Source organism: Thunnus maccoyii, chromosome 13, assembly GCF_910596095.1.
Source record: "Thunnus maccoyii chromosome 13, fThuMac1.1, whole genome shotgun sequence".
NCBI classification, from domain to species: Eukaryota; Metazoa; Chordata; class Actinopteri; order Scombriformes; family Scombridae; genus Thunnus; species Thunnus maccoyii.
Window position 1 is genome coordinate 5,547,344 of NC_056545.1, and position 20,315 is coordinate 5,567,658.

Consider the following 20,315-nt stretch of genomic DNA (forward strand, 5'->3'; position numbering starts at 1 on the left):
GTAATAACAATAACAATAATTGCAGTTTGTGACAACTAACTAACAACTAACTGGAGTTACAAAACCTGCTTTGAATCACTGTGCTGCTGTTGCTGCTGCACAGGGATCTTACAGAAATCACTTCAGCAGATGTTTATGCTCACAAAATTTCACATAGATCCCACATTCACAGGTACACATTCACCAACAATGACCGCCAAAAAACCCTTTAATCTAAACTAATATTATGATGGCATCCCAACCACCAACACCTCACTATCCAAACAAAAGACAAACAAAAAAATTGTCTTTGTGCAGAAATTACACCCATAATTTATTGTTTATCTACCAGACAATTGCTGTCTAAGACTTGACAGCACCAGTATTAACTGTTAGAATATGAACAACAATTGATTTTGCTGTAGCCATGACATAGCAGCTTCTCACGTCATCCTTTCTGAATAGCCGTTTGGGATTTTCTGTTTGACATTTCATCAATATTTAGAGCTGAAATGTGACAAGCTGAACAATAAAAATAAAGCATTCCTCAGATTTTTCATATGGTTTTCCATTTAGTGTAATGCAGGGATTACAAATGAAGATGAGTCATTTTATAAAGCCTTTTTATGTTAAACCAGCAACATGAAAAACAGACACAAACCAGGATAATGAATACAAAAGAGCCAAAACATCTCTAAGAAACAGAGCCAGAAGGTGTGTGTGTCTGTGTGTGTTTGTGTGCTCCCACGCATGAGTGTGGGCGTACCGGGCAATGACAGGGCAGTCTGCAGGAGAAAGAAGAGAATGAAAGACTGCAGTGGCGTGTTAAGGTAGGTTGTACTGTATGCAGTGCTGAATAAACAGGTCTTGGATCTGCATCTGAATAGTGAGACAGGGTCTGACTCATTGATAAAGACAGGAAACTAGTTTTTCTGTGGAAGGAGGACTCTTTACTCAGATATTTACTTTACTATGTGTGGGATGACAGGAGGAGATATGAAAAGGTATGACTACACTTACAGAGGAAGTAAATCAGTAAAAGGCAGGAGGCAAACAGAAGCCTTGTAAAGCTCTAGTATGTGAAAACATTCAAACATAGTGGCACCTTTGAGAGAACAGCAGAAATTGCAATTGGACCTCTGATGACAGCCACAATCAACAAGTGTGTACTCCCTGGTGATGATAGTGAAATACATGTAGATGATAATAATGTTGTTTTTTTTAACCTTTCTGCTCAGTATAAACAAATATATAATAAAAAATATAAATTTTCTTCATCTTCTGTACTTCAGCAAAATTTCTCACAACATATTCAGTACATCATACAGTAGATCAGAAAAGGCAGTTCTTAAGGGTCTAAAGTTATGAGAAAGTCCTCATTACATCCTGTAAGAGTTAACTATAACACTGGTAAAACTTAAAAGGGTATTCCAGGGATATAGTATTGCACTTCCATAAAGTTGGGACACTCACATTGTTACAGAAAAGGAAAGCAGCACAGTTCCTAGTATGGGCTGAGATCCTACATCCTACTGGATCCTACAGGTGCAATCAATCGTCTTTGCTGCCTGGTAAAAGCTGATATCTTCCAAAATCTTTATAAGAAAACCATGTATTTGTAATTAGCCAGTGAAGAGAATGTGTTGTACTGTACAGAGGACACAGACTGCAAAGTTTTGAAAAAACCTTGGATAGCAATACAGAGCTGAAGCCAACTGTGAAGGAAGCAAATGGCCCTTTTTGGCCTCAGTAACTTTCCCAAGAACCCATGAACTGCTGCTAACTGCAATGCAGGAAAACTAGTTGGGCCACAGCCACACTTACCCCCCCCCCCCCCCCCCCCCACACACACACACACACACACACACTGCTTCCAAGGTAGTGCATTTTGATTGGCCCAAATTTGAAGTGCTGAACAATTCAACATTAGTGCTGGGAAGTTCGAGTGTTTGAGTTGTTGCAGTATATTTAAATCCGGATTTCTAAATGTATTAAGTATTTTGAGTTTTCCATTGCTGAGTGTTGCACACCTCTCAGGCCACTGTAATGTAGGACACTCTAACAAGATGTGTGTGTATAAAGTGGTAGTAAATACATTTATGCTTCATTATCCTCTCAAAATATTAGGATGTACACTAAATAAAGCTGATAATTGAGTTGATGCTACATATGTATTATTTTTTACAGTAAATAAAGAAAAATCTAGCAACTCCTATTTGTATCATGACAACTGCTTCCATTTTTATCACTGGCAGCCAGCCTGGTAACATATAAAGCAGAGTATGTGGGAGAAAGCAACAGCTTTTATCAGTGTCAGACTTTGAGTGTGAGTGTATGGCTACTTCCTGGAGGCAGACCTGATACATACCGAACCTGCAAGAGAATAGGCACTTTGGATTTGTTGGTTCATTTATGCCAGCAATGTTCAACATGTGTACAGCATTCATTCAGACTGCAAACAAGCATTCATGGTTGCTGGTATCAATATTAAAGGATAAGTCTGGCGATTTTCTATATTTTTCTTATTATCAACAGATCTCTCTCAGGAGACTGAAAATGTGATCACTGTTATTAGTCTTGGAAGCTGTTTCTAAAAGTGCACAAACTCTTTGTGGCGTGGGAAGATGTCACCAGTGCAGTGGTGTGGCTCACTGACATGTTTTTACCAGTTTCTGGACAACAATGGAGATCTGCGAAGATATATCAGGCTTGGTTCAGGCCAGTTGTTGAGATATCTTGCTGTTGGACAGATGAATAGACAGGCTGACAGGTTGACTACTATCATCACCCTTAGGTCCTGCTGCCACTGAGGCGAAAATGATTAAATAAAGTGATCCATCTTTAAACTTTAAAAACACAACTGTCATGTTTCATTGCTGTACTGTATGCATCAGTGTGCAGAGTTAAAAATGCATCATTGTAGATGATAGACAAGCAGTAGGTAGTGAGTGCACATAAGAACCTACTGGGTCTGAACCATGGATGTATAAAGAGAACTGGATACAGGAGGAGTGCCGGGCTTTAAAGCAAATTTGACATAGCAGCCAAACTGCGTCACGTGATGCCCACTGGCACAAAAAGACTTTTTCCCATAGACTTACATGGTGAAAGAGATGTCTGTAAATCAGCTGATACATTTTTTTGAGTGTCACAACCCCTGCGAAATGACTCGTTTCACTATCATAATTTGATCAGTTTGGTCCGATCACATTTTGAAAGTCTAGAAGAGCCGCGTGATTGAATTGTTTTATCCCCATTCAAGTTAGCCGGAGGGCTAAACCAGAAGTAGCCAGTTCAGCTGGTGAAAGTCACTAGTGCGCTTGCTTTATGGGCCCCACAGATGCAGAAACAATGTGGAAGAAGTGGAACATTTTTGGCTTCATGCACCTCTGAGCAACTTTCATAGGAATGAATGAGGCCCTGCCTCCGACGCTGTATCCAGTTCTCTTTATACATCCATGGTCTGAACACAGAAAGATGTAAAATAGACCTCAGAAATGCTGCAACCTGTAACCATCTGAGATAATAAATTGGAAAAGTCAGGTGTGAGTGAAATCACTTAAGACATAGTGATTAGATTGTGTTTTAAACCTTCCAGGAAGATTTCTCTGTGTTTGGAGTCCATCAGATTGAAGGCTGACAAAGAGAACTTCTTAGTGGCTGATTGGTTATTTCTAATTCTCAAGGAAGCTGAAGAGGATCATTGAAATTCAGAGCGAGTGAGCTACAAATTGGCAGGTGTTTTTAGAGAGAGGTATAAGATTGTAAGTTTGCCTGCATGTAATATTTCAGCTCTTGTAAAGATGAGTAACTGGAACCACAGCACTGTTCCATACAGACAGGTCTCCTGCGGGGATGAGCTCTTTGGATAATTTAATGGTTTTGTGGTGATGTTGTGAGGCATGACAAGCTATAAGGATGCCTGCAGTTGAACTGAGGTACAATGACAGAATCTATCTTGTTTTGCTTGGTTTTAGGTGCACTGTAATGTTATCACACAAGGCAGCGAAGAGTTCTTTGTTCACCTGAGGTGAAAGGAGCTAAAGCAAGCGGCAGGGTGATAGTAAGATTTGAAATGGTGCAAAATAGATATGCAGGGTTATTTTATGTTTGTATCAGGCAAGCTAAAAAGATGAATAGCTGATGTTTGTTTGTTCTGTAGCAAGTAAGGCTGTCTTTCAAAGAATTAATGGACTGACTAGCAGGTCCGTTACACACCATTTATCCTTTTATTTTCAAAGTGCCTGTGTGGACACTGTGTACAAAATTGTGTTTTAGCTTCTTGGAATGTAATTCCAATAACTTGCAGGGGTTCATTAATATGTTTCTGATGAATTCAGTATTCCTATATCACATCTATTTGCATACACATATAAAAACACTGTACAGCACTGCATACCTTTGTCAAATACTATTTTCTCTGCTTTTCTAGGAGATTAGCGGAAAATGTAAACAAATAAACATTGACTTTCATGCATAAATCCTATCAAGCTCTTCTTGTCCTGCAAAGTGCTTTATGTGCAATGCAAGAATTGTACACAGTATTGTCTCAAAAAAACCTTAAAAATGTAAATGCATACAAATCAATGTAACAAGAACCAACAGCAGATATCTAACTTTGCAGAAGAGCAATTAGTGACTTTACAAGGACTAACAAGCATGTAGAGAGGAAGCCTGGGGATAATGATAAAAAGACTTTAAAAGAGAATGAATGTTATTTTATGCTGGTGTTCATAAGAGGAGTCTTTGGAGAGCAGTACCAATTCAGCAGGGAGGTGTTTAAAGTTGCACCATTATGAGACAACAGCGTGTTATTTTCTCACAAGGGTTAAGGTAACATCATTTATGTCATCATTTTTCTACCAGCACGTCATTGCTTGCTTTAGTGTTTAGTGTTAAGTGGCATTGTGCTTCAACATTTCTACTTTACTGAGTTGACTCATGATGTTATGGACATCACATGAAAAACCTCAACAGTCTCAATTGAGCTTTGTTGATGTCATACTAAATTCTGTGGTTCAACATGGGTGGGAGATGAGAGAAGGTGCCATTTGTACTTTGTCACTTTCACTAGTTTTGTAGCACCTGCACAAAGTCACTAAAATGGTTGGCATAAAGAACTTACCACTCGTACACTACTAGGGAAGCTTTTATCGTGAAGCATCCTCACTAGAGAGCCTGGGGTAAATGACAAACTGCTAAATAATTTTTTGAGCAAATCATTTTAAAATCTTGCCAGGACCAGTGTTGGGCGAGTTACTTGAAATTTGTAATTAATACTGATTATATATTGATCCTTACCCAGCAGTAAAAGTAACACATTGTATTACTTGTTGCTTTACTCATGTTACTCAGCCGCCTTTAAACAGCTCAATATCCTCCACACACACACTGCATATTTTGTATTTAATACATGTGGAAATATAAAATGAGATGTTGTGGTTTAACAAGCAGGCAGGAAGCAGTTTTGAAGGATTTACTGACCATCATCATTACGGTTGCTCCTAAAGCAACCCAGTCCCAGCCCTACCGCTGTTAATATTAGAAAATTCTCCTGTGGCTGCCTGATACACAGAGCCTGGTGAGAATCTGTGCCTTGATCTGTATTGGCATATCATGATAATGAGGCACAAATGTTATCAGTTCAATTAACTATTGACTTTGAAGTTCTTGGGCTCGGCCCTCCCATATTCTCCAGTTTTCATTTCATTCAGCTTGAATATTGTACCATTATGTACTGTATGTGTGCTCAGGTCTAGTATGTCTACATTTTAACTGTCTGTTCCTCTGGCTTGTGTCAACCTGACATCCTATTCCAACTGGAATTCAGTCTGTCAAATGCAGAAGCAAGACACAATAAAATAGCTTTTAATCTAGTGACATTATTGAGTTTCACAAATATCAACCTACCATAACATCAAGAATGACTGTGAGATGTTGGAGCCACAGCTGTGGGTCATTCTGTACAATTTACTAAAGTCTCACCAAGGTCAACTACTATGTGAGAGTGAAACGCCCCAAAGGGTGAGATTTAGACCAAACTCTTTTATCTGTGTTTGAGTCATCATGATTCCACACATACTGGCTGCTTTGGCCAACAGAGATGGAAGTGCTGTTAGCTGCATGCTATTTGTGTCTCTCTGGGCGTCTACATGCATGTACTCCCTTATAAATCAATTAAAGCCTATTTCAAGGGGCCAAAATTGACTTATTTCAGTCATGTGAGCCGTTACAATGGATGTGGTCTGATTCACTTAATGCTACGAAGAGCCTGTGAAGACGGTGAAGTTACAGATGGAGTGATATTAGCAGAAGCTGGCCTTGGCACAGGGAAAGTCTGTGACGCTGAAAGGGCTGTCAGCAGAGGGAGCGTCACATTGGCGAGAAAAATGGTGCCCGAAGTGTGTGTGAATCGGTGAATGAGAACAAAAATTGTAAAGCACTTTGTCCATTAAAGTAAAAAAATGCTATATAAGTGCAGTCCATTTACCATTATATTATAAGGGCTGCTATCCCTCTTCAACAGAGCCATATTGTCACAGCCAACAGATTGGCTCAAGTACTGTATCGTCACCGATCTGGCTCAAAAATGTGTCGTCATCCTTGAGCAATGTGTGGAGCAGTTGAACATGATCCAAAACTGAGCGGTGGAAAACCTATCCAAACCTGACGTACATAAATTAATTTTCAGAAAAGAGAGAACTGATCCGAGAGGGACTCAAGCGCAGCCAGACCCGACCCGAATAGACCCGAGGATAATTAAACCCAATCCAATATGTGGTCGGCCCGAACAGAGCCTAATAGAGAGAGAACATAAACACCAGCAGCAGCACGATGTTTTATCAATTAATTAGCAAGCAGCTGGGGTGGGAAAGAGTAGCAATAAAATAATAATAACAGCACCCTGAGAATGACTGTAAAGTCATAGAAACTAAATTAATTTGTTTGTATGCTTCAAAGACAAATTTATCTAAATAACTGAAAGTCCCATTCCACCTCCTGTACCAACAATAAAACCTTCTGTAGCCAACTGGGCGATAAATAGACAAAAGACAAAGTTTTAACCTCTTTAATATATCAGCAAAGAGGTTAAAGGTATGTAAAGCAAGGTTTCACTATGATATGGTTTCACTATACTTATCTCAATAGAATCACTTCAATCACAGTCATTAACTGATAACTATTCTCTTAATCACTTTATATTTAATCACCAGACGCCAAGATAGTCATCATTGCCTATAGCTATACAATTCGTGTCCACACCCCAAGCTTAATTGAAACACTGTTTGATATCAATATAATGTCTTTGGTTCAAATGAGCCACAGTTTCCCTTCTTCCAGCAGCGATTCGCTTGGTGGCATAGATGTCGGAAATGTGCAGAAATAAAACAAATCTCACTTTGACAAGGTAAACACCCCTCTATGAGATACCACATGGTTTTATCTCATAGGTTAAAGAAAGCCCTACAGGATGAAGAACATCAGCTCTAAAGGATAGAAAGGATAGATCTCTGAAGTCATCTTCTCTTGTGAAAAGGAAAAAAAGTAAGCAGCAACAGTCATTTTAACTTGTAAAAGTAGCATCATTAAAAAAAGAACTAAAAGGTAATTATCAAATACTTCTGGCTCTCACCCTGTGACATGTCAAGGCAAAGGATTTAATTAAATGTTAACAAGAGACACGCTATGGGCTATTTGTCCTACCACATCCTTATTGAATGGTTCAGAGCCCTTCATTTCCAATTATAAATTAATTCCAAAGTAGATTAACAAGTGCAGTTGGTCAAAAACCCAGACGTCTGACTTTATGTGTACACTTTATCCAAAAACTGATCCACTACACTCTTAGAAATATTTACAGGGTCCGCAATTTCCCAGTATTCATAAGAACTTAATTAAAATACTGGGGATTGTACAAGCACAAAAAGCACTGAATTAATCAATGCATCAAGAAGTAAAGAAGTGGTTTAGGATTGTGTTCTGGCTTTGGTAACTTAGAGGGATACTGTTAAGGTAAAGTAAATTACTCATTCCTTCTTTTGAATCATAGGAAGAACTAAAAAAAGAAAAATACAAAGTGACTGACTAATACTATACTATTTACTTTGCAATAATAGAGCAGAAAGAAAAAGTAAAAATGCAGAGGTGATTGGCAGCTTAAATGAGGGGCAATCATGCACGTAGCATTTTGTCTGTATTGTTCTGGGCGGGTGAGTGAAGGGGCCTTAGACACATTAAAATGTATAAGATGTAGGAAGGTTTCTCTTTGCTGCTGCTTCAAGCGGCAAAACTAGACCTATTCATGCTTTTAGCATGACATGGTCAAAATGGGTCTTATCAAATCATCAAAACCACAGTCCTATAAAAACAGCATGTCTTATGATTCCCACATTCGAACAAAACAGGTAGTTGTTCAAAGCCAAAAGCTTAGAGGAAAAAATTTGTTTGAATGTGGAGTTCTAAAAGCAACATGTCCCTTCAAATAAGAGAGCACTACATCGCCCTAAAGAAATATACATGTTGATTGACATTATCAAGAGGAAATATGTAAAAAGAGCAAAATATGGATGAGATGGATCCCTGAGGGACACCACAAGTGATACTACAGTAGCTGAAGAGGATGAAAAATTGACCATGTTGTACATCCTGTAGTAAAATAACACTGTTACCAGCATCAAGAGTTAAGATGAGGTCATTTATAATCTTCAGAGGGGCTGATTCAGTGCTGTCTAGTCAAGACTGAAATCTATCAAACATGTCAGCCCAGTATCCCTAGAAATTACGTTCCTATTCCAACACATGATATTCAGCGTAAATGAAGAAAGCAATGTGTGTGTGTGTATAAGGGTATGGAGGTCTGGCTGGTAGATTGGTGTGTGGTATGTAACCATAATCATGAATAATTCCAACCTAAACTAAAAGGTTATTAGTTATTACCTTACCTAACTGTATTTTAACCATACCTTAACACTAATATGAATGATTTTAATGAATGTTTGGCAACTGATTTATATATCTTGCTCATGTATATAATCTCTGTTATCCTGCTGTACTTCTTTTAGCCGTATGTCTTCTGTATGTAAATCTTCAGGTACATTTGTATGGAAGCACATTAAGAGCTCCTGGTAACCGATGTCAAATCCTGTGTGTCTAAACATATTTAGCTAATTTCGATTCTAAATTTGCTGAATAGGGAAGATAAATTGTATTATATTCAAGGTGACTTCAATATTTATCTTTTCAATAGTGACTTTCATGTCTATAGTATACAGGTGAAACCTACTAGAGTTAAAAACTCATCAGTGACTTTGATTGATAATATGCAAACTAACTCTTAAACTGAGGGAATGATACCTTGGATTCTATATGCTAATCTATCTGACCACTTTCCTATTTCCCAGTGTGGATTTGTTTACCACTTATATCTACATATGTATATTATTTAGATAGAGATAATCAAGAAGTTCATCTGGGCTTTTTCTTCTCCTTGCACATACATTTGTTAAAATAACTTTTGCATGTCTTTGTTTAACGTGCAAATAAACTCAAACAAACTCAATTTTGAGTATTATTACCATAACCACAATCTCTCCCAAACATCAACCTCAAAGTTTGACTTTGTTAACTTTAATTATAACTTAACTATTAACCATTCTTTAGTTGCCATGCATGGATACTGTATGAATAAATCATTTTTAAAATGTTGACACTGAGTGATCAAAAATGTCATTATTATTCATAATCCTGGGTTTTATAGAACTGTCCAGTATCAATGTTCTGTTTTTTGATAGGGTTGAAAATATTGTATTGTTGTGGATTATTATTATTATCATTATTATTATTATTATTAAAGCACAACCTGCTTTGAGAACCCCAAAAGGCAGCATATGAAGTTGTCAGCTTCAAACAAGAATAAATGAATAAATATTAGAGGAAAAACTGTCTTAACATGGTTTTGTTGTCACATCATTAGCCGTTAGCCAATGGCCATTTGGATCAAACAGGGAGAAGAACCAGCCCTCTGATATTCTGACATTTAGAAACAAACAAAACAATGAAACATGCCTCAACAGTTTAAGTGGTGTTAGAGGGGTTACTGACTAAATTGATGAGAACAGCCCTGGGTTTATGACAGTGTCGCAAAACTGTTCCCTGATAAAAACTGAATCATTCTGTCAATATGTTAAAAAAAAATTGCAACTTATTCTTTTCCAGATTCGCAGAGCTTTGATCTCTTTGTAGAGCCCATTGTATCATTCAGCCCAGGTTGGATTTTGGGCGTTTTCTCATTTTGAGAGCTGTATATAGTATAGTAACTCTATATATCTGATATATAGCAACTCTCTGTAAAAAAATCAAAACTTTAATATACAAATTCATTTCAGTTTTTTTCATGTTAGAATAATTATCAGATAAGTGGCCTTTCGCAACCTCTCTAACCTCTTTTGCTTGTATTAGTTATGTTGTCTGTCTCATTTATTTTTTTACCAAATGCCAACAGGGTTATGATAATATAAGCATTGTACTGTACATGTGAGCTATTACTGCTACATAAATATAAAACCCTGTCACCTCTGCACCCTTTCACCCTAACCAGCTCACCAGGCACCAATATCAGTCCCCAGAATGTAGCAATTTAGTGTTTAACCTTCCTCCAGTAACAACCATTCTTCCATGAATCAGGATCTATAAGATCTAAGTAGAGAAATGCTTAACTGAGGTACATTCAATCCCCTTTACCATTGAAACTACTGCAACTTTGGCAACAAAAAAATCTAAGATTAGAGAGATGAATTGAGGGTTTAGTAAACAAATTAAATCACAGAAATGGGTATATACAGTATCTGAGAGAGAAAAGGCTTTTTCTCTGGTTGGCTGGGCAGCAGCCGAAATAAAGGAGCAGAGCGGTATAGGAAATAACCGCCATAAATCAAGTGGCCTGATGCCCAATCTGCTGTCCAACACTCCTGCCAAGACTAGTTCCTCTGATGCCCACTTTCCTCCATACCAGCTACTCAGGCAGACAGATAGGAAGAGTTATGACTGCTGACGAGAGCAATGGCTGTCAGAACCACCGCTTCATCACCACAAGCACAGGAGAGGGAATCAGAGAGGACGACACCCATGGTGGACTTATATTTATTGTATATTGGATCGATATTGGCTTTTTATTATTATTAATATTATTATATATAATATTATTATTTATAAAAAATGGATATAGTTCAGTGATAGCAGTCCACCTCCAGTATGCTGGATAGTCGGTTGATTATGGTTGAAGCATTTATAAATGTAACTCTGACTTTCTGTTTAAGAAGCCCGTATTGATTCAGCCGCAAAATGAATCTACTCTGATCTACAGTGGTGCTCTGTGACATAAAGGCTACTTAAGCTCCTCAGCTTTGCTAATCCTGCAAAAAAAATGAATACATGACCAGAAATAAAAAGACGAACTTGGTTGCAGTGTCACTTTCAGTCAACCGTCTTCCCTTTATTTTTTGATAGCTTATATGTTTTCAAGATGTAACTTATTCTGGGTTTTGTGTATCTCTATTATTCTTTCATTTTATTTCTTGATTATATTTTCAATATATTGTCTTTGTGTTAAATTTTGTAAACAATGTCGGGTTACTATATACAGTACCAGTCAAAAGTTTGGACACACCGGAATGAGAAAGTGTGTCGAAAACCTTTGACTGGTACTGTATTTATCATTATGTCTGGCTTGAAGATGTGCTAACTTATTCAATGACACACGCCTGAGTCTATTTGTTGCCTCTGTATCTGATAAAGAGCCAATCTGGGCTTGAAACATTGTACTCTGTTTGATATGTAATAAAGAGGAATATTTTAAGGGAGCATTTTACAGTGTTGTTAGTCTTTGAGAGACAAAAAATAAATACATAAAAATAACAAAAATGGAGAATTGAACAAGTTAAATTTTGGATTTTATTGACTTTTTTTGATTACTTATTGGCATGGCAATAATAATGGCAGAATTTCATTTAGGTGTGCAATTTCCAGGCCCATGCTATTGTGCATGCTGGCTCACTGACTGTCACACCTTAATGTATCAGAGCCATCGTTAATGTTTTCAGCTACAACTTTGCTTTTCCTTCCTATGACAAGTCAAAATGTTGTGAGAAGGGTCTACTGGTAGCTTCAGTTCAGGTTGACGTGAGGCCACTAAGTTTTTAATTTGAAACACCTGCAGGAAGAACTTAGTTTCATTGACTGCAGCTCAATATGTGGAGTGGATCCGCACACACTTGCAAGTGGTCAAGTGGCTACTTGTGTGACCGCAACAGTGTGGAGGTTTATCAGAGTTCACTGGGACACTCTTGATTAATAAGGACATCCTGTCACTCACACAAATACATAAAACCAAACAGAATTACAGTCACGGACATTTGGGAGCTGAGAGGAGAAAAACAAAGCAAGAATTTATCTAGAAGCACAAAGGTTTAATTTACATCAAAGAGACATAACAAGATTTTGAATGGTTTCTGTCTGATAACATTTTTTTTTTTTTTTTTTACAAATGGAGCATATTTCCCAAAATGTTTAAAAAAAGTGGATGTTTGATATTTATCTTGCAACAGTGTCATGCGATTAACAATCTGATGAAGAACAAATAATAGTTAATATTAAATGATAACCATCGGTGGAGGTTCTGCCATAACTTAGCGTTTGGGATATTAATACTAACATTCACACTGAATCAGCTGAGTGCACTACTGCCAAAAACTGGATTGGCGTTGTGCAATATACCGTGGTGAATTGTGGGATATACTTGGTTCTGAATATGGCTTTGAGGCAGTAGTGGGAAAGTGTGCATCCATTGTGGGTTAAGTGTAGTGTGTTTTGGTATTTTTCATATATATAAGACCACAATTGTGAGTATTGGGACCAACCCAAAGACGGGTAAAGTAGAACCGATTTAAATAAATTAGTTTGTGAGAGGAGCAGAAACTCAGAGCTGTGATGGCAAGAGTATTGTATGTTGTTTTACTGATGGCACTGATTCCATATTATGCCCCGAATCAATCATGAAACATGGTGGTAGTGAGTTTACATCAACAGCAAACAGCAGCAACAGTAAATTAACACCTCAAACGTGAGCAGATTACAGAAAAAAAAGAGTCTCTTCTCACTACAATATAATAAAATACAGCTAGAAAACAGAGGAAATGAAAAATAAAGGTCTACTGTAATAACAGCCTGTCCTCAATCGAGGCCTCTCTTCAGTTAAGCTAGTTAAAGGCCTTCAGTCTCTTCTATTCTTCTCTATTTTGGTCTCTGACAATTCCAGAGTAAAACATCTGACTCTTTTGGCTTTAAGCTGCTTGATTTTTGACTTCATTCAGCAGCTAATCGCATTACATGCATTTTTAATATAAAACTTACTCATTAATGCTGGTTTGAGCTAATAAACACAATTGATCGGATGCATTTTCTTGGGTCTGTTTGTTAGCAATATGCTTCAGAAATAATTACTGTTTTCTGAGATGAAAATAGATGCAAATCTCTCTCTCACAGAGAACTGTGGGATGTGTTAAGTGGCTATTCCGCTGTCTTTTGCCAGTACGTGTAGGATGACAGGAATAGGCTGCTGCAAAAATATTCATCTTCAACAGTCATTTTATTGACGCTGAAAACATATTGAAAAACTGTCAGTTGGTTTATATTGATTGACCTTTTATTGCCTTGTTTGGTAGTGACAGATGTTTGTACATTACGGTACATTTAGCCAGATCTAAAACTGCTATGGATGTGAGTTTCACGTTAGTATATTCATAAATTATTTCATAGAGTTTCTCTTTCAAATTCATGCTGAGTTACATCCAGGAAATATTTTTAAATAAACTATTATGACTGTGAATTTAAAGACCACTTAGAGACCGTCATTATCATCATCATGGCAGCTCACCTTGGCTTTATTAATGGTGCAGTGCAGTGCATTGTTCTCCTGGTCATACAGCAAACTGAACTCCAAGGTCCCCAGTGTGGCTGTAAAGATGGAAAAGGAGAGAAGAAAGAGAAGGAAATTAGTAACTGGAAAAGAAGTCTTCACGGCACACAGCCTATCTCACTGGAGAGAGAGGAAATCCAACCCTGTCTGCCTGCTTTCATCATTTGAAAGAATAAGCCTGATGGGAAATCTCATGGTTCTCTTGGCACTGACATTTTAATAATAAAGCATAATAACCAACAGAGCAATGTTTGCAACACAAGAAAAAATGGAAATGGACATGAGTTAGTCAAATAAAGTGGATATCTCCCACAGTTACACTCTTTTTAGTGAAAAAAAATTCCCTCTTTGTGTCTCGATGGACAGTGTTTCCCTGTTCAGCTGCAGTGGAAGGATCATAACAACAAGAGGGAATCCGGCAATAAAAAGACTGTAACTTAAAGAAAGATAAAAATATAGTATCAAGTATCTACTTGATTTGACTAATTTAGATGATTGAAGCCTCATATTAACATCAAATGAACTTTTAAACACATTTTTACACAGAAGGATGACAGTGGCTTTTGTCCCCTATCACTTACATTGTAAGTGCATTATGAAAGGATGTCTTTATGGCCGGTTATGATTACAGCAAAAACAACATGTGTCAATGTTCATATGGGTGCCTGACTATTGTTTTAAGATGGACTTGAAAAATTGTGAACCTGTCCTTCAAGGTTTTTCAGTGTCTCAGTTTCTTTGTAGTGTAGAAACATGATTAACAAAGTGCACCTGACTAAAAAAAGTAAGATAATGTTTTTTATAATATTTGTTTAAGATTCTATTTCACATTGATTTATTCATAGTTTATGTATGCTCATCTTTTCTACATGCACAGTGCAAAAACCAGTCATCAACATCAACAGCACAGTTGGCTTGTAATCAAGGTGGGAGAACTGGGAAAATCCTGTTGTGATAACAATATTGAGCCACACTTCAGGTTGAGCTAACAGCCACATTCAAACACACACACACACACACACACACACACACACACACACACACACACACACACACACACACACACACATAGCAGCGGAGTAGATGAGCAGTCCCTGAATAAAGTGGTACACTCCTACACTGTTCATATTTTGTTGAATTTCGACAGTAAAGTACGCAAGATGGACAGCAACAAGTGGAAAGAAAACAATGAAAAACTATATGTTAAAAAAAGAAAAACATACTGGAGCAGGATGTTAAAGTAATGGACATAATTCAGTTGTTGCATTATAAATAGGGTGAAGGCTCTCTTAGCCAATGCACTGTATTAAATAATTTGATTAGTTTAAATTAAAATGGCTATGACAAAATTAGTTTTCAGAAAATAAAATTAGCAAGTGGATGGAAGTCAGGCTGGTTTTGTGAAAAAATGTGTGCTTCGATAATTCACTGTTAAATTGTGAGCTTTCACAGAGCAACCAGCTCAGTAATTATAAGATGAGGGCAGAAGGAAGTGGAAAGAGAGAGATAAAAATATACTGGTCAGGATTTCCTTCAGGCTACAGACTGTATGACTTCACTGCCCATGAAGGATTCAAAGTATTTTTTTCATAATAAATTCAGAATAATTTGGTTCATTATTTAATTGAGTGGCGTCTGTTTTTATTGGTGTGGATCTGTGTGAAATTAGGAGTTAAATTAGCAACCTTTTCCTGATTAAGGTGGGTCACTCTGCATTGTTTAACCTCCCAGCTGAAAGCTTCTAGCTTGTAGTTAAGCTTGTAATTAACCGGCTTTTCCTTAAACTTAGAGTCTACTATGTATTATTGAAGCACTACAGTGCTGAGTGGTGAAATTAAACAAATTATGGCATGATCTCATCCTTCGTCCTTTCAAAATGCCAAGTGGCAAGGGACTCTCATTTAATGGTTTGATGATATGTCGTCAGGAGGAAAACATTTCAGCGACCATGATATAAAAAAAGATGTGTGGGCTTCAAAAGGCCTTGCAGGTTCTAAAGTATTGTGTTGTTGGTACCAAATAACACCCAGTTTTTTCACACTTTGATATTTATAATACAATTTGTAGTTGTACTTATGGCAACTGTACTTATCACCACCTCCATGTTTTACCTCCTCTCAAAAACATGTTTTTGCTGAAGTATAGTGGATGTGCGATATGTGGTATGATCCAGTAGCTGGCTTGTCTGCCATCACTTTATCATCATCACTTTGGTCCAGACAGCAATATCTCAACAACTACTGGACTGATGGTCCAGTTACTATTACACAGACATTCATGGACCTCAGATGACGAATCCTACTGACAACTCTTAGATGGATTACTACAGTATGTGTATCACCTGGAGTTCAAGGTTTTTACATACCCAGCTAAATATCTCAACATCTACTGGATGGACTGGCACAAAATTTGTGCAGACGTTCATGTTCCCCATACAATTAATACTAATGACTTTGGTGAACCCTTAACTTTTCCTACAGCGCCCCAGCACATTTGTGTTTCAGAGTGAAATATCTCAATAACTGTTCGCTTGATTACCAAGCAATTTCATGCAGACATTCTTAGTCCTTACTTTTCTAGCACCGTCATTTCAATTTGCCTAATACTTGTATAATTCATGTAACACTTTTTTTTTCTTTACAATGAGCATTGCAGCCTGACCTGGTCTGCTTTTGTGTGACACATCACGATCATGTCATGTAATCTGGCTTCATTCAGCTACTCTCTAGTCATCACAGTTAGCAAGGCTGTTCTTGGATGTAAGAGCTCCGAATGAAAAAGTAAAATGGCTTGTTCAAAAATGATATGAAAAGAAAGGTTGGGGTAAAAATACATTTAAGGATGAGTGGACTGAGAAATACATGTTAATTGGGCCAGAGGGAAGTATGAGACCATTGTGCTTGCTTTGCAGTGAAACAGTTGCCATAATGAAGAGTGGTACCGTAAAACACCACAACAACATCAAATATGCACATTTTAAATGCAACTGTCCTCAGAATATGGAGGTAAGAACAACAACCAGGGACTGTAGATGGAAAATAGCTGGTAGCTAAATCTGGTACAATACATATTGTCTCCTTGTGTGAAATGAATATTCTTTAAGTTAATGGTCCCTGACCTAAACTGAACCAGTTGAAGTCATCATGTCAAGCCTCCAGCAGAATAGTTGGAAAATTTTCATTCTCATTTCTCCCATTGATACAGAAATGCTGTTCATATACAGAGTTCTGGTGTTTTTGTACTGAAATTTCATCACGTAATTCAGTGGACAATGGGTAAATGGACCTCTAAGACTTGTATTTGAGTACCCCTGCCTTAGATTATAACCAAATTTCTGCTTAAGTACCTTAAAAAGTATTTTTCCCACACTGTATCTGCCTCTTTCAATGTTTAACTGAAACCATATCATGCTTACATTGAGTTTATACAATAGGGGACAGCATTTTAAAGGCTTCATCATTACATTAAAAGAAAAACATCTCGATATGAAATTTTGTATACATTTCATCATAAAGCCCAATCCAGTATATTTAGTATGTTTGGATATCTTGAGTTTCTCATTGCGATTAATGGTAAAATGATGTGTGTGGAGAAAGCTCAGCTGTGTAACAGGTGTTTTCAGTGATGGATGCACCGGTGGGATCAACAGATAGAAGAGGTGAACAAAGGGACAGACAGGGGCTCCGATGCTGTAAAGGGCAAAGCTTCAATAGCTGTGATGAATTAATTGATTTTGGTGAAGAATCTGACCTTTGTTATAAAATTTCTGTTACAGAGTTTGAAAATTAACAGTGAATCTCTCTTTTAATGAATGAACCAATTTTATGGCAGTGGGGGGAAGTGTAGGTAAGTTTTTTTTTTATATATATATTTGATAGATTTGTACCTTTTGTCACTGATTGTGATTAGAGTGGTCCTGAGTCTCCTGAACAGCAGTGAATCAATGCTCAATTAGAGAAAGCTGAGCTCATCAACTGCGAGTGGACCTCTTCACCACCTCCCATCCCCAACATGCACCAAGACATTTAGTTTGCTGCCCAGTTTGTTGATGTGGTAGGTGATTAATGGGTATTGTTGTGCAAAGTTTTACAGTCACTCTGTACAATCGTTTGCTGCCAAAGTTTAACATTGTCCAGTGCAGCTTCAGAATACTGTTGTTTGCAGATCTACTGATATATGCTATAAAACCACGTTATCCAGACCTGTTCTGTAAAATATCAAATCATTGTAGGCTGGTTTGTGTCCTAGTGGTGCCAGATTTGTTTCTGCATCAATTTGTGTCTCCACTTACCTTAACCTGAACCAATCATCCCCAACGTGTCATCTATATGAATGCAAATGATAAGCCCAAATGCCAAGAAACACTATCTGATACAAAAATAAACACGAGACCAGTGCATGAAAAGTATGACAACTGACTGTTTTTCCCTGCTAATGCAAGACCTGCAAGGATGTTGACGTCATGTGGTTGGTTGGTTGTAGCTCTTCGGTCCAGACAGAAATATCTCAAAAACCTGTCCACAATACCGTGAAGTTTGGTATGGATAATCATGATTCTCAGAGGATGAACCTCTTAGTGACCTCCTGATCTTTCCTCCTGCACCACCATCAGGTCAGATTTTTCCAAATTTGCACAGGAAATCCAACAGGCAGATTTCCATGAAATTTACTGAGCACATTCAGGGTCCCTGAAGATGAATCTTTTATCTCGTTATCTCACTTTCCTCTAACTTTGTGCTTGAGATATCTCATTGTCTACCTGGTATATTTCTATTACATTTGCTGAGCACAATAATGCTACCAAGAGGAAAAACCTTTTTGATTTTAATAACATCCTTCTCTTTCTTCAAGCGCTACCCATTACATTTTATCCTGCCATTTTGTTTTGACCTCATTATTCAGTCTGTGTTTCATATTAGCACATTTTCTGTTTGGGACACTTAGTTTTATTTTGCCCAAAGCAATTAGTAGACTGGTACATCTGCGCCATCTAAATCACTTTCAGTTGACACACTGGTTGTGTTATAGGAGTGCTAAGAGCAGTTATCGTTTGTCATGTTGATTGAAGAAATATCAATTGTTTGACATTGATCAATTGTTTCTCCAACTGAGGAAACAGCCATCAATGCAATAGGTAAGTAAGTAAAGTATATTTATGTAGCACCTCTCTAGATCAGACAAAGTGATTCACAATACAAGGTAAAAGAAAAACAAAGCAATATAAATGAAAAAAGACTATATAAAAATAACTAACAAAATAGAGACAGAGGGGCATCTGGTAAGTCACAAAATGTTCACTAATGATGTAGTTAATTTGTTTTCCTATGACAATATAATATAGCAACTACAGCGTGATTAAACTTTTTTATGGTTATGTTTTGGCACTCACGGCACTTGGTTAAGGGAGAGATCATGGTCTTGGAATAATACTGAAATAATTCACAGTGAATCAAAGCATGAGATGTGGCTACCTATAAATATTTAACCAAAACTATTATCTTTCCCTAAATTTAATCAAAACACATAATCCAACCACAAGGACTTGAGCAAGGTTGTGATCCCTTGTTCTTTGCACAGCTACCATCCATGCCTGACCACCTCTCTATAAGGCTGCAGTATGGTACAGAGTGTACATACCTCCTTCACTTGAAAGCAGCAATTACTGTTACCATCGTAACATAATGGGGGGGGGGGGGTGGTATGTAAAAATCAGACTTAGCTCAAAAAACCTGAGCTGAGGCTAGATTTGTCTCTAAGAAGAGCACAATTATCATTATATTTATTGTTCTGTCCCACACATTTTTATTGTAAGGTGTAATAATGATGACACAGATGCATTTTTTTGCAATCTGTTACATTATGTACTTTGAATAAAAGATAAAGTTGCAACAGTATTCAGCCTCTCCTTTGAAAGAATCCGTAAACCTCCTTTTCCCTGCTAATGGTTAATTAAGCTGATTTAATTAGCCAAGATGTATCACATCGACATATAAAAGGCAAACTGAAGTGTTCTTAAGAGGAGTATCTTTTTCAGGGATGAAGAAAAAATACTTTTTCCTGCCATGAACTCATTCATGACATTAATATTTAATTTGCTGTAACATTTCCTGTGTTTATCTCTGTATTCAGGCTAACAAGGATAGGATTCTGTTAGGCAGTCTATGGACGAGCTGCTTTTAACACTGTTTTGCACTGCAGATGCATGAGCCATCTGGATAGCTGTGGGGTACAGCGCAGTAAGATGCAACAGTGCTGTGAACTCTACAGGAGTATAATAAAGTGGAGTCATTTTTTCGACAGTAGAGTCATATTCCAGTCTTGCTGTGCAACCTAATTTCTGTGACTCTCAGAAAAAAGGTGATAG

General features: G+C 37.4%; 1 protein-coding gene across 2 annotated transcripts in view; it reads right to left on the minus strand.

Annotated features, from left to right (window-relative positions):
- Positions 1-20,315, minus strand: part of doc2b (double C2-like domains, beta) — a 147,749-nt gene that overhangs the window by 62,218 nt on the left and 65,216 nt on the right. For both annotated transcript variants that reach the window (XR_006099486.1, XM_042430135.1), the window contains exon 2: positions 13,910-13,989. Coding sequence is in view for 1 of the 2 variants with exons in the window: in XM_042430135.1 (XP_042286069.1) it covers positions 13,910-13,989 (80 nt within the window). In the remaining variant the exon portion in view is untranslated. The remainder of the gene's footprint in view (positions 1-13,909; positions 13,990-20,315) is intronic.